This window comes from Glycine max, chromosome 18 (assembly GCF_000004515.6).
Source record: "Glycine max cultivar Williams 82 chromosome 18, Glycine_max_v4.0, whole genome shotgun sequence".
In the NCBI taxonomy this organism is placed as follows: domain Eukaryota; kingdom Viridiplantae; phylum Streptophyta; class Magnoliopsida; order Fabales; family Fabaceae; genus Glycine; species Glycine max.
This window is the reverse complement of record NC_038254.2, coordinates 52,562,206-52,578,086: the sequence shown is the minus strand read 5'-3', so window position 1 is coordinate 52,578,086 and position 15,881 is coordinate 52,562,206. Positions and strand designations below refer to the sequence as shown.

Here is a 15,881-nt window from a genome sequence, read left to right as displayed (position 1 = left end):
GACAAATTTTGAGGTTTGGAATGCTCACGATTTTGAGTTGCTTGGTTTGACAAAGCATTGAAAATATTGTTGCAACTAGGTTAGCGTTAGCGGCAATTATAGTTCCCAAAATGGACTTGTGAGTGTTTTTTTTATGGTTAAAGGTAAAGGGAGTGAAGGTTGTTAGATTTGGTGCTAAAAGGGATCTCTAGTTTTGAGAATACAATCTTATAGTTATGAAGTGAAATCTATGTTTATTTTTTAGTTTTGGGTTATGAATTTTTTGGTATTATCAATTGATCACCTAATTTTGGGATGGGAGTTGCAATTGGGTAAAATTCTTTTCATATCAATAACCAAACCCTCATTTGCAATTGTTATGAGCAAATCATGAGTATGTATGTTGGTCATGGGATTTTCGATGAGGTTTGGATGACCAACTCGTGGTTACCGTAGTGGTTCGAGTATCTAGTGGAGTCTTTGATTGTGAGGAGAAGGGAAAAGATGACAAAAGTCGAAGAAGATGAATGAGGTGAGGCGACAGGGCCAAGGGTGGATTAAGGGTTGGATTGTGAAGAAGGAGGAGGAGGGGAGGGAGGGAGGCGACGGTGGGGATGTTGTTGGAGGTGCCGGGGAGAAAAAGAAAATGGAAGTCACATTTTTTTAAATGAATTTTTTAAAATAATAAATAATAGCATGACTTCAATTTGACTACGTGTAAAATGATTAGACTTGATGACATGACACTCTGTCTATCATGTCATTCTTTTAATAAAATAGGATTAACGATAGGTATTATATTGAAACATAAAAAATTCAGGTACCTAATTGATCAAAAGTGAATTTTAGGTAGTAATCTGAAAATGATCTATTTTCCATATATGAAAAACATATTTAAGCCTTTATATTTTAATAATAGGATATTTATCTACACTAGTCCTTCACATATCCATTTATAATTATATAAATTTTAGTAATTGACAAAATCGATATAATATATAATTCTAATCAATATCATAAATAGTTATTAACTTTTCATTTAAATGTTATTATTAAGAGTTGAATGCTTACATTTTACCTTAAAATTAAATTCATCTTAGATAAATATTAAAAATTATGTTATTAACTTTTAGGGCACAAATTAATATTTTATGTGATTTTTGTTGTGTATGCTTAACTAAAACTTAAAGATTAATATCAATGAAAGTTTATCTAATTGATAAGGATATGACTCATTCTATAGGGATGTGAGTTTAAATTTTGTTATTGATATAGGACATTGTTAGTGAATAACATGTAAACTATCCTAAGTTATCCTAAGTTATATGACTCCTTAAATAGATAGATAAATTTAAGCTATCCTAAGTTATTGATACATGAAACTTTTAAGTTCCAACTCTATAATTGATATCAATATAGAGCACTAAAGCATTTAAAAGTTCAAGTTGAATTGTTATGCTTGACCTTAAGATCAATTTCATTATGAATGAATTTCAATTTTTTTTTCAATTGTTATATTGAAAAACACTTAGAATAAGAGCTTTATTGTTCATAGTGATTCTACTCAATTTAAACATGATTGTCTTTAATAAAATATACTTGTGGTCGAGGGAAAAACAAACAAACGTAACAACTTAAAACATTCAAGACAAATTGATACGTAACAATTGAAGTGTAAATGGGACCACCTAACTTTATGGCTTTGGGGTCACACACAAATCCCTTTTAAGAGAGTGAAATAAGTAGATTTTAAATCTAAATTTTAAACAAATAATTGCATATGAATTATTCATATTAAAAGTAATTTAGTAATTGTTATTTTATATTTTTATTTTAATTATTAATTAAATAGTCTAAATTTATTACTTTTTACTTTATATAAGAATATTTTTTCATTTGACACATCCCTTCTATCTATGTTTGCAATGTTATTAAATTCATTTAATTAGCATTGACGTAATCAATTTTACTTTGAACCAACAAAGCAACAAACCCAACCGCTTAGGAAGGGTAACACAAGCACATTGTCCAACACAAGCAAATTGTTCCAGTTGCTAAGCACAAGCACACCATCAAAACACTCATAAGTTGGTTGTTGTGCACTATTTGAGCTAAAATTGAAATACCAATGAGTACATGAGTTGGTTATCATGCACTATTTAAAACAAACACACTATCCAAACACTCATAATTGGCATTGTGCACTATTTGAGTTAGGAACTACAAAACATTCAATCATTAGTGATTAAGTTTTTGTTACCAATGGTGATTTGTGTCACTAATACAAGTGTCACTAAAAATTTAGAGACAAATTCTTAAAAATTACAAATAAATTTCTTTATCACTATTGTTAATTTTTTTTTAGAAACTACTAGACAAATTCAAACACTAGTGAGTTCGCTATTGTGCATTATTTGAGCTAGAAAGTATAAACAAATTCAAACATTCATGAGCTAGCTATTGTGCATTATTTGAGTTAGAAACTATTAAACAAATTCAAACACTTATGAGTTGGGTTTTGTGCAATATCTGAGTTGTATCAATTAAACAAATCGTTAAAATTTTCGCAGTAGGTTGTATATTCTTTTTATTGATCGACAATTATTACAATATCAAGTAACCACATCACATATTTAATATTTCCAAGATATGTCTTCAAAATAAGATTAATAGTCTTTTCAAAATAGCGGATTTTTTTTTTAAAGTAACTAAATCTCCCCAACTTTTGTTGCATTAAGAGCTTTTGCAAGGTTTGAACACAAACCATGAATGTTTATAAAACAAATATTATCATTACACTTGAATATATATATATATATATATATATATATATATATATATATATAATTTTTATATAACAAATGTTACTTATATGCACTATTTTTAATATAAAATGTATAAATTTAATATATAGAGCAAGATATTTTTTGTCCCTCAACTTTTGGTGATTTTTGTTTTTAATCTCTAACCAAAATTTTGATCGGTCTAAGTCCCTATATTTTTTTCCATAAATGTTTTTAGTTTCTATTATTAAGTATCATGGTTAAGTGATAACATGACAACCACGTGAGCTATAAGTCTAATGTGGCAATCATGTGTAAATTTTTTTGGCTGAATTATGTTTTCAATCCTCATTTTTTCACAAAATTCACTTTTAGTTTCTTAATAAATTTTTTTATCTATCTGAATTCCTTAATTTTTGTCTTTCATTTTTTTAGCCTTCTCGTCAAGTATCACCATTAAGTGATGATGTGTCAACCACATGACTTACCATGCGAACAATTAGCTTAATGTGACAGTCACGTGATAAAACATCAATGATTCAACATATTTCTTAGTGGTTCTAAGGCGTTATAAATTTTCTAGTAGTATAAAATTGCTAGAAAATAGTTATTGGGAGAAAAAAGAAATGCAATTTTTGAACATTTTAAACCCTAATCTTCAAACCCTTCAAAATCTCAACCCCCAACCTTGCTTCTAAATCAAATGTTAAACCTTCTTATTTCAATCTTGTTCCCACAAAACTTTTTGTTGCATGGCCAACCAGGGACGAAAGCAAGATTACATGGCTGGGATCTAGCTATAAAAATAAATTTTATCCCATAAATATGTACACATCAAATTTTATATATTTTATAAATTTATGATGTATGGATATGATACATGTAACAAAGATGTATCCAATATAAAGATGTGATTATTCTAAAAATATATTGGATACAATGTGTATAATATATATATATATATATATATATATATATATATCTAAATATGTATAAAAATAAAAATTCATAAAAAATGATGAACAACTAATTACAATTCTACATATCTAACTAATAGCAACCAATAAGTTTAATCTAACTTATGATAAAATCTATATTTTACAAAAATTAACATTGATTATGATCTTCGTGATTAGGTTTTTTTTTATCTTGTCCAACTAACAAATAACAACCAATGTTCAATTAAAAGTATACAAATAGAATAGTCGAATATCACACACACATATGTATGTATGTATGTATGTATGTATGCATGGAATAATAAAAAATTATAAAGACCTTAATATATTTTGTGCAACAACTTTTGTTTTTCCTTCTCGACCGTAACTATCTACATAAGCCAATGTTGTGCATTTTCAAAGTCCTACTATCCTATTCTCAACGACACTTATTCTATGAGATTGAAATAAATAAGAATTCCTAACATTAGTGTTTAACTTGTTTTAACTTTTTGTTTTCATTATAATTATGTTAGGGGGGCCAACTGCCAACCAAGCCCCCCCAACCACAACATCTGCATCCATCCTTGTGGGCAACATTGTGCATAAAGCACAAATACAAGTAGGTGATGGTGCCAAAGAGCGAGGTGAAGACAATAATAAGTTTTGAAGCTGTTAGAAAGACTAATTGTCTAAATTGGAAGGGGAAGAAGACCATGTGACGAAACAATGAGAGTGAGAGAAGGACATTCGAGGGATAAGAAGAAAATTTGTTACTAGAGACGATAAGAAGATGATGGATCATTAAAGAAGATACTAAACAAATGAGAAAGGAGGATAATGGTTATGTGATAAAATAAGAGAAAAATAAAAATAGTAGAAAACAAGATAAACTTTGGTGGTGAATGCAGGATGATTATGGCGGTATTTTGGTGTTTGGGTTTTGATTCATGAGTTTAGTGATTGTAATATTGATAACTAAAAATGTTGTCCTAAAGGATTTGTGAACCAAATACCAATATTACAAATGTCACTACTGAAATAGCAATAAAAATGATAATTTTTTTAAAAAACTATTTAATAAAAGGACAAACATTAAGAAACAAGGTTCATTCAAATAATATAATTTTTTTGGAAAACCCTATCTTTTTTATTCTCCAAAAAAACTAGTCTAAAAAAATCAAGATATGTTTCATAGTTGATTATCTATAGAAAAAGGATGAAGACTAGTTCAACAACATCATTTAATACATCCATCCTAAGATGACTAATTATTTTTAGGGGTTTTCATGACCGACTATTTCATTAACTTAGCTCATTCTAAAGTTAATGAGATAAAGTTTGAGGATGGGTTCAAGATATTTCGTCTTGATCTCACTTTGTTTAATTCTTATATATTTTTAAGAAAAGTATTTTAAAAATAATTTTGAATTCAACTTCTTAACTCAATTTTTATGTTAATGGATCATTGAAGAACCAAGTCCAAAAGAAGCAAAAGCATGAACATTGTTGCAAGGTCTTACATGAGTTTAAGAGCTTGGAAACTAGAATATAAATATTGAAGTTGATTGTAAATCTGTTATGGGCGACTTAATACATTTTAATGTTGATAGGAATAAATTTAAATTGACTTGAAATTTAATGTGATTATTTGATAAATCAAATCTATGTCCTTTTTTTTTAAATTTAATATCTGTTGAAATTTAGTGACAAGTCAAGAAGTCTACTCATGTTGTAAATGTTGAAACTCTCTAATGTTTAAATTAAAAAAAATCCTTGAAAACCAATAACATCAAGAATCTTTACAAATTATATAAATGTAGAAGTTTTAATGAATGATATATATAAAAAATAATTTGTTTCATAAGATACGCTTAGATTATATTGTTTCATTCTTGAATAATAATAACATGATATGTTATCTTCTATTATGTACCTATTACTTTTTAGGAATCCATGTTTATTTTTTTTGGGTTCATTTATACTAATCTTTCACACATTAACATTTTTTACACAATTTAAGGATAAATAGTTATTTTTGTCCTTCAATGTGTAATTCACTGACAAATGCGCCCCTAAAAGAGATGAAAATATAAAATTTAGTCCCTGAAAGTGTAAAAAGTGCGACAAATATATTTTGCCATTAACTTTCATTTGTCACCGTTAATAAAGTCGCCTACGTGGCACAAAAGGACAAATCTGTCACTGAAATGATGAGCAACATGGATTGTAGGGACATATTTGTGATAATATTTTTTTGACTTTTTATCTTTTTCACTCCGCTGACAAATGCATTCCTGAAAGATGACAATGCAAAATTCAGTCTCTGAAAGTATAAAAGTTTGACAAATATATCCAAATGTTAATAATAGATTGTGACTGATTGTTATTATTATTATTATTATGTGCTTATAATTTAGTGTTCATATTTGTTTAGTACTTATGTAATATATTTTTAAATTGCCTTTTAATATATATATTTTTATTATTTTGATTTCCTTGTCAAACCTTAATCTTTACCGTTTAAAAAAACTTTATCTTATATCTTATAATTTTATCAAATTTCTACTAAATTTCTCATTTTTAATCTTTGAAATGATCTCATATCCCAATTTCAACTTAAGTAACCTTATATTTAGATTGAAAATAATATGTCGAGAGTTTTGAGTAGAAAAAACACAATCAGTTGCGAAACCAAATTTATTTAGTTTAGAAAAAAAAATTAATCAACTATTCTTTTAAAAAAAAAGTCTCACAAAATTTAAACTAGATAAAACTAAAGTGGAATTTCAAAAAAAAAATCTCACAAAATTTAATCAATTAGTTATCATTTTAAAAAATAAAAGTCTTTTATTTTTTGAATTTTTTTGTTTCTTCAATTAATTATTAATCTTTATTATGTGTTCTTCTATAATATGTCAGATGGAATGCAAGGTCGTTGTAGCCTCTAAATCAGCGAGACATATGACTCTACGTTCCGCAAGTAATAAACCTCTGTACTAGTTTTTTTTTAAGTTATAACCTTTGTATTAGTTTGACTATTATTGTATTTTTTATTTAAATTTATTTGGATTCTGTATTTGTTATTAAGTATTTTTCATTTCATTCATATTATGTATAATAAGCATTATCTCGAGTGGAAGCCCATAAGGTTTATCCACAGAACTCTTTCATATTTGAGGTATATATATATATATATATATATATATATATATATATATATATATATATATATTATTGATTAAGGAAAAAGACTTATAATTTCACTTTAGTTCTATCTAGTTTAAATTTTCTGAGACTTTTTTTTTAAAAAATAGTTGATTATATTATTTTTTTAAAAATAAATAAATAAATAAATTTGGTCATGCGGCTCGTTGTGTTTTTTCTACTCGAAACACTTAAAACACATTAATTTCAATCTAAATATTAGAGTACTTAAGTTGGAATTGGGATATAGAATAATTTTAAAGATTAAAAGTGAAAAATTTAGTAGAAATTTGATAAAATTATAAAATATAAGAAAATTTTTTTAACAGTAAAAATTAAGGTTTGACGAGGAAATCAAAATAATATATATATATATATATATATATATATATATATATATTAAAAGATAATTAAAAATATATTACATAAATACTAAACGAATAACCGTAAATTACAAACACATAATAATATTAATAATAAGTTACAATTTATTATTAACGTCCGGATATATTTGTTATACTTTTTATACTTTCAGGGACTAAATTTTTTTTTTCATTTTTTAGGGACGCATTTGTCAGCAAAGTCGAAAGACGAAAAATCAAAAAAAATATTATGACAAATATGTCCCTATATTGGCAATCCACATTGACAATCATTTTAGTGATAAATTTGTCCTTCTGTGTCACGTATGTGACTTTATTAATGGTGACGGACGGAAGTTAACGATAAGATATATTTGTCAGCGAATTACACATTGAGGGACAAAAATAATTATTTACCCTACAATTTAATGAAGTTAATCTTTTATACATAAAGTACAATGCAATTAGTCAAATGGGGTGTAACTTGACCCAACCAAATTTAATATTTCTCATATAGGATAAGTAAAATTTACAATTAACAATAAGAATTATTCACCGAGATGAAACATTTTAATATAATTTTTTTTCCAATCAAAATTAAGATTCCTCTTACATGATTACATATATTTAATTACATAAAAAATAAAATAAAATCAACAAAATTAATATTATTTTGTCCCTGTAAAATTTGTATCTACAATTATTTTTTAAGCAAATAATTTTTTATTTTTTATGTATCATCTTCTAACTTAAATAAATTATTTGATATTTCCTTTTAATTGGAATAAATTTAATTTTCTTTTATACATTAATATTAATATGTATATGTCAATATATTAAAATAAAAAATTATATATAAAACATAAAACATAAGAAAGAATAATTTTTTATGCTCAAATATATTATTGGTCTCTGAAAAATGCTTATGTTTTATTTTTGGTCCATAATAAATTTAAAATTTGTTGTTGTCCATAATGCCCTATCTAAATCATTTTATTTCATTATTTAAAGTGTTAGCTAAATAAATTTAGGGATAAAAACAAGATTTTAAATTTATGAGAGACAAACAATGAAATTTAAATAATTAGGAACAGAAAAAAATCAGGCAATTATCGTAGACCAAAAAAATATTTGACCCTTTTTTTATAAAAATAAGTACAAAATTTTCCCTTAATACACAAGGATGAACAATTCACCTTAAATCACACTAATATCTAAATTATTATGTTGATATTTTATTTTTTTATTATCATAATTTAAATGTAATTTTTATGTTTGTCTCTTTTTTTTTAATCAAATAATATATTAAATATTATATTTTATGAACTTATAAAGTAAAAAAAAATATTAAAAAATGTAGTTAAATATTTTTCATGAAAGTAAGATAAAATATTTAGACTTAACTTATCATATTAGATATATAGAATATAACATACGATTATGACCGTTTTTTTTACAAAAAAACAAAAAGAAAACAAAAAACAAATAGGAGGGTTTACTGGGATAATCGTTTTCACTAAATAAATTGTCCAATCAAAATTAAAATTGATATGTATATTCTAACTTACTAAAATAAAAATGATATATAAAATATAATACAAAGGCATGTGTTTTTTATATGTAAAAGCAAGTAAGAAAAATCAATTAATTAATGGGGATGAATGACTTACCTAAAACACATATTAATATCTAAATTATATTATGATGAAATCATATTTTTTATTATAATAATTTTCATTTAAATGTAGTTTTTATGGCTACTTTATTCCAACTTAAATAATATATTGAATGTTTTATTTCACAAACATAACAAGTACGAAAAAAATTAAAAAAAAGGAAACGGATGCATATTTTTCATGAAAGTATGAAGAGAGAATTAGACTTAACATATAAAATATAACACATAGGGATGAATATTTTTTATAAAACAATGTAGGAAATTTTACATTGAATTCACATGGATAAACTTTTTTGCTATAGATTCTTTGTCCGATTAAAATAAAATTTATTTTTCATAGTTAATATATATTTAATTAAAATCATCATCATCATCATCATTATTTTCACTTAAATTTAGGTATTGATATGAATAAAAAATATGTAAAATATAACACATAGCTATGAATATTTTTTTTATTAAAGCAACTAGAAATTTTCACTTAATTCACAAGATAGATAATTTACCTAAAATCACATTAATATTTAAATTATCATGGTAAAATTATATTTTTTTTATTATAATAATTTTCATTTGAATACATCTTTTTTATGGTTATCTCTTTCCTAATGTAAATAATTTATTAAATGTTTTATTTTTACGAACATAAAAAGTATAAAAAAATATAACAAATAAGGATGAATATTTTTTTTATGAAATTATGAAGAGAAAAACATAACAAATTACATTTATTCAATATAAAATTCAAATAAAAGTTTTTAAACATCCTTGTTACATGAGTCAAAATTTAGTTTTATATTGAAGGAAGAGAGTTGGTCTCGCGCCATGAAACATTAACACATAAAAGGGTAAAAAAATTATTGTTTATTTTGTTTTTTAATTTAAAACCCCACACATCATCTCAAAGTGTAGTGACCAAGTCTTGCAGCCTTCACACTTTTAACATCCAATATTAGACAAAGGAAAGTACCCTACGCATCATGGGTAATTTGAGCTAAATACTAACTATTATACTTTGATATGATTTATTAATTGTTCTCTGCATTAATTAAGACCAAAGTGGCCTTAACACCTAATTATACTTTTTTGCAAAGATAGAAATTTGGCAATGCCAACAACTTGGATTGGTCTTGTTTTAAGAAGAATTTGAACACAGATCATACACATAGTAGGATTTGACTCCTAGAATGATTGTTATTTAATTTTTAAAAAAACACTTCAATTGCTTTATACTTTTTCCAATTAAAAAAGAAAAAAAAAGAACACTACAAAATATTAAGATTATTGTAAACAGTATTAAAACCTTTTTTCAATTAACACAGCTTTTGTTGACAATTTCTGCTATGGCCGAGTTGTAAGATGATGTTAACAATTTTTGCTACAACAGGATTGTAAAAACTAGGTTGCTCCATGTAACCACAACAAACTTATGTATGGAATTAATCAACTGCTACTGGCTGCATGTTTTCAGCTTCTTGACGAAGCTCTTGGAACAGGACAGATGACAGGTATCGTTCGCCGAAACTTGGATGAACAGTCTGAGATTCAAGTCATCAATGGTTATCACAACATCAGCAACAAAGACAGAAAAGTTTGATGCTAAAATTATAGTCCCAAGCATTTTATTTACAGAATTATAAGATGATTAAGAAAAATGTGCAAATGATATAGTGTTGCTGTCTCTTGTGAATTTAGATAGAGGCTGATGACACATTAGGCTAAGCATTTAGCTTGATGTTGTTTTTAAAGAAAACTGTTCTTACCACAATAAGTTTGCCTTTGTTCTCAGGCAGCTGAGCCAATCTGAGAGCTGCAACTGTGTTAGCTCCAGATGATATCCCTACCTGGAAAAATTAGAAAGAAAAATAATTGTAAATTCAGAATTTGATTACCAATTTATGAACAGTCTTTGTCAGTTACTAATGAATCATATGTGAATCCTAGGGTGAAAATCATGGTTAAATTAATGAAGCTTGAAATTTCTCATGCATTCATTGTTTAAGTTTACAACATTGTCTTTTGAAGATTACCATGAGTCCTTCCTTCAATGCCAACACCCTAGCCATGTTAACTGCATCTTCACTGCTAACCTACCAAATAAGTTTCCACAGACAGTTAGGAGAAACAGAAAAATGCAAATTTTTCATGATAAATGTCTATTTAGAAGAATTAATATTCCGTACTTCAAGAACTTTTTCCATAACATCCATGTCCAATATGTCTGGTTTGAATCCAACTCCATTGCCAGTTATATGATGAGGACCTATATATAAAATGACAACATCAGAGTTTGCAATCTGTAAAGAGAAGAAAGGGCCTCCAAATATTCTAGACCATAGTGATTATTTTGGTTATTTTAGATCCATAATTTAAGCCCCTTTTACATTTATATTATTTTATCACTTCACCAATGCCAGAAATGAATATGAAAAGTAAACATTTTAGAGACTGGTATGCTCATCCTTTTAATTTTACCTTAGGCTGCTTGGAAGACTGAAAACATAATATTCAAGAAGAAACTATGTACAAAATTATCATATAAAAAATCAAAGATAAAAAATTATCCTTACCAGGTTTACCACCATTCAGCACATTGCTTTCACTTGGCTCCACTCCATATATCTAATATAATCAAAAGCAGTTCAAGGGTTTTAACAAGTGTATCTAACAGAACATTTGTTCAGTTTGTACTTTGAATTGTGATATAGCATCACCTTAACATTAGGATTTTTGGATTTAAGATATTGTCCAACCCCAGAGACTGTGCCTCCACTACCTATTCCCATAACAAATATGTCAACTTGTCCATTTGTATCCTCCCATATCTCAGGACCTGTTGTTTCAAAATGCACCTGCATTCTCATTTGAAGTCAATATATAAATAAATGCACCATTGTAAAAGCCAAGGATTTCAGAACTATATCTAGTACTAAACTTAAGTACAATCAAGCATCACAAAAGAATAGTACAAACATAGTTCTGCAGATTTTTATTTCTTAGTAAAAGATTTGAAACAGCAATAGTAATTTAGGTTCAGGTAACCTGAGTATTGGCAGGGTTTGAAAATTGTTGCAGCATGTGGGCATTTGGTGTGTTTTCCAAAAGTTCATAAGCCTTCTTTACTGTTCCTCCCATTCCTTTGGCTGGATCAGTGAGGATTAATTCAGCTCCAAACACTCTCATGGTCACCCTTCTTTCCAAGCTTGTGTAAGAGGGCATGGTCAAAACCATCTTGTATCCCTTCATGGCGGCCATAAATGCCATGCTGATACCCATATTGCCTGACGTGGGCTCAATCAGAGTTGTCTGCAACATCAAATAAAGTAATTATGAGCATCTACATGTGAATAACTGAGCAAAATAGCTGCAATATATCAAATCAGCTAACCTTTCCAGGAGTTATCAGATTCTTTTCCTCAGCATCTGTGATCATTGCATATGCTGGTCTGTAAAATCAAAAGAAATTTTCTTCTGTGTTAATTTGAATTTTGATTACCATTAAGAATAGTATGAAGCTTAATCAAATTCAAAAGTAGGAACAAAAAGAAAATCATATAGGAATGGAAATAGGGAGGAATTGACCTGTCTTTGATGCTGGCAGTAGGTTGCATCATCTCTTGCTTGACAGCAACATAAGCTCCACATCCTTCAGTGACTTTGTTAAGATAAACAAGTGGAGTCCTCCCAATGAGCTGAAAAATGAATTGTTCAACTTCAGATAAGAATTGAATAAGTAGCACCGGAATATATTCTCCAATAAAGAAAATGGTAAAAAAGAAAAGAAAACAAAATAAATTATAAATGTCTGTTATTCTACAAAATGGTTTCTTCTTCAAGTTTTGAAAACCTAGTAAACTGAAACAAAAAATTAGAAAACAGAAAAGGCTCAAAACAAAGGCCACCTTATATTTGTAGGTTAACTTTCCCTTTCATTCCCTTTTCCACCCCATTTTTCTTCTTAACACTTTCTTCATTTTTCATCATATTACTTGTCAGTTTTTTTTTTTCTCTCTTCCTTTTCTTTTTTCTATCCGTCTCTTCCCTATCTATTCAACTCAAAATAAGGGGGGCATGTTGTACAATTCAGAAAAAAAATTAGGGAAACTTTAATGTAGTTTTCTCTTTAACATTTTCTTTTCTACTTGTCTATGATTCATTCTATCAGTATCATACAGCAGAATAGAATAATAAAACGATTTCAACAAAATTCAAAACAGAACAACTGAGTTTCATGACAAAAATCACAATTTCGCAGCTGAAATTATCCCAAGAATAAGATCTATACCAAGAATTCCAGACAGCTTTTCAAACCAACCCCACTGACAAAAAAAGAAGAAAAAACCTTAAAAAAATCAGATTCCAAAATTCTTTTCACTTTTGGCGGCTGATGAAGCGAATAAATTGGATAAGACATGGAGAATCTATTGTAAACGTGGCATGATATGAGTGAACAGAAACACACAACCACTGGAAAGCAAGTACAGTGACTGAGTGAGAGACCAAAATCACCAAACCAGTTCCACATGTTGTCTCATTACTCATAACTCATAAGTATGCAATGAAAACTAGAGAGAGAGAGATGGAGAGTAACAAACAAAACAACTACCTGAGAAACATGTTTCTTGATGTTGGTTCCAGGGAGGTCCTTAGGCAAATCTCTGATTCTCTGAGCAAGTGAAGGGGAATCAATAATGGTTGCTGTTGTTGTGGAGAACAACCTCCCAGCAGCAAGTGAAGTAGAAGAAGACCTTTGCATGAGGATGGTGCTCATGAGGGAAGCCATTGAATTGATGATTTTGAAGACCCCAAGGCTATGCAGTGTATATATATTGTGTGCTAAGGTTTTGAGACTCACAAATAAATTATGCTAGTATTTTATTGCCATTATTGCGGTGCAAGAGTCTAATTTGGTTTTCAGAGGTATCTATGGATGACCAAACCAGATTTTGCTTCATGTCAGGGAATGATGGCTAAGTTCAATATATGTACTGTGACTTTTGGTGGTGTGCTGTTGATTAATTTATTACAAGTATGAAAGACATCTTTTGTGATTCTTTTTCAGCTTTTTAAAATTAAAAAACCAAATAAATAAATAAATTGTTATTTATGTTTTTCATTGTACTATCTTGTATTCTTATCTTTTTCTCCCATTTCTATTACCTAAAAAACAATTTTTAACATTTTTTTATGAAATAATTTTTAAGAACAAGAATACAATCAAACACACTCTTCATTTATATTGTACGTTTGAAGAAAAGGTTTTATTTAAAAATATATATTTCATATTTCAATGATTTTTTTAAATCTCAAAACAAATTAATTTCTTCCAATGACCCATATGATTATGTATATCTTCCGGCCTTTACAAATTAAGTTCTAATTCGAATTAATTTATACCTTTTATATAATTATTTTGAAAAAATGATCTATAATTTTAATAGTATGCATGCCTACTTGTGTTTTGTTTATTCTTAATTTTATGTAGTTATTTTTCTTTTTTAAAAACATTTTACTCTCATCTTTTTATTTTTGACTAGGTGAGTTTAATTATTAGAATTAGTTTTTAAGCTAAAAGTAATCCTAATTAGATAAAACTTTATTAAAAGGATTTCAAAGTTATAGACAGGACTTTATTTTTATTATAGTAGTACTTTTTAATTAATTTTAATTATTTAGTTTTATCTTACAAATTATAGTCAGGTAGAATCGCACATGTTAATTTAATATATTAAAAAAGGTAATAATATATTTATATATATTTTTATAATTTATTTTCTATTTTTTTATTATATTATCCCTTTCCCAATACTTATTTCTTTCCTTTTTTATTTCTCTTAAAATTATATAATTTTTTGTATAAAATTTATGTATAACTATCATTATTTTCAAAAATAATATACTCCCTACATTCTAGAATATATAATGTTCTGAAAGAAAAAAATTTATTATAAAATATGTTATTTTATAAAATCAATGCTACATTGTTTTCTAATGCTACCCTTAATAAATACTTAGTGTAAATAGTACATAGGAAAAGTAAATGAGTTATTAATGAAAGAGATAAACAACATATTATAAAGTTACTTAATGTTTCTTTAAAATTCAATAAATTAATTACACTCTTTAATGCTTACAAAAATCCTTAAACGTCTGTATTTTGAAACGGAGAGAATAGTTTGTAACTTGTAAGGCTTTTAGCATAAGATTCACATTACGATTACAATCCGCGACATATTTTAATTAGTTTCTAACTTTTTCTTTATTAATTAAAAAAATTATTTAATTATTCGATAAACAAATTTTTTAATAGTTGTTAGTATTTTTTAAACACTACTTGAAAAATTTATAATTTCTAACTTTTTATATTTTTTTTATTTTTATCTTCAATATATTTATACGATTTCTTAGTTACAATTTTTAAATAAATTATAATTTTAATAACTAATTTTACCAAATATTAATAATTTAATAAAGTAATTTTTCAACTACTAATTTTTAACTTTTAATTATCAATTAAGTTTCTAGTTTTTAACTAATTTTTTAGATAATTTTGTGAAATATGGTATCTCATCTCGTGAAGAGTGAAATAAATTCTTTGTCCAATTTTATGCTTCAACAACTATCACTTAAAGTGATATTTTTAACTAAAAAAGAATATTTCGAAGAAAAAAAGTTATAATTATGTCGTTCGAGTTAGATGCCCAATTCGGCCGCCATTGACTGAAAAATCAATCAAACATCGGAATAGAAGAAAATCACGTGAATATGTTATGGGTCATTTTCTTTTAATAAAATCTCTAATTAAGATGCGTTTCATCTAAGACTAAGAGCCTTCAAAGTATAAAGGGCCCACCTACTTTACGTTTTCCTAAAAATATTTTGAGGGACAAAAGCAGACTTTAATATATAACCTAAAATTAAAAGAAAAATAAAT

General features: G+C 26.8%; 1 protein-coding gene across 1 annotated transcript; it reads right to left on the bottom strand.

Annotated features, from left to right (window-relative positions):
- Positions 1-10,232: 10,232 nt before the first annotated feature.
- Positions 10,233-13,900, bottom strand: OAS-TL3 (OAS-TL3 cysteine synthase). The gene is made up of 10 exons (NM_001248188.2): positions 13,554-13,900; positions 12,530-12,639; positions 12,336-12,393; positions 11,990-12,253; positions 11,662-11,799; positions 11,518-11,569; positions 11,131-11,210; positions 10,978-11,037; positions 10,711-10,791; positions 10,233-10,485 (listed from the first exon to the last, which is right to left on the bottom strand). Exons 1-10 carry the CDS (start codon positions 13,728-13,730, stop codon positions 10,387-10,389), a joined length of 1,119 nt encoding a protein of 372 aa, NP_001235117.2. The 5' UTR covers positions 13,731-13,900; the 3' UTR covers positions 10,233-10,386.
- Between the last annotated feature and the right edge of the window lie 1,981 nt (positions 13,901-15,881).

Coding starts and splice junctions, on each gene's coding strand:
- OAS-TL3 (NM_001248188.2), bottom strand. CDS start 13,730: ATGGCTTCCCTCATGAGCACCATCCTCATGCAAAGGTCTTCTTCTACT. Junction 12,254..12,335: donor ATCTGATAACTCCTGGAAAG/GTTAGCTGATTT, acceptor TTGATGTTGCAG/ACAACTCTGATTGAGCCCAC. Junction 10,792..10,977: donor CATTGAAGGAAGGACTCATG/GTAATCTTCAAA, acceptor TAATTTTTCCAG/GTAGGGATATCATCTGGAGC.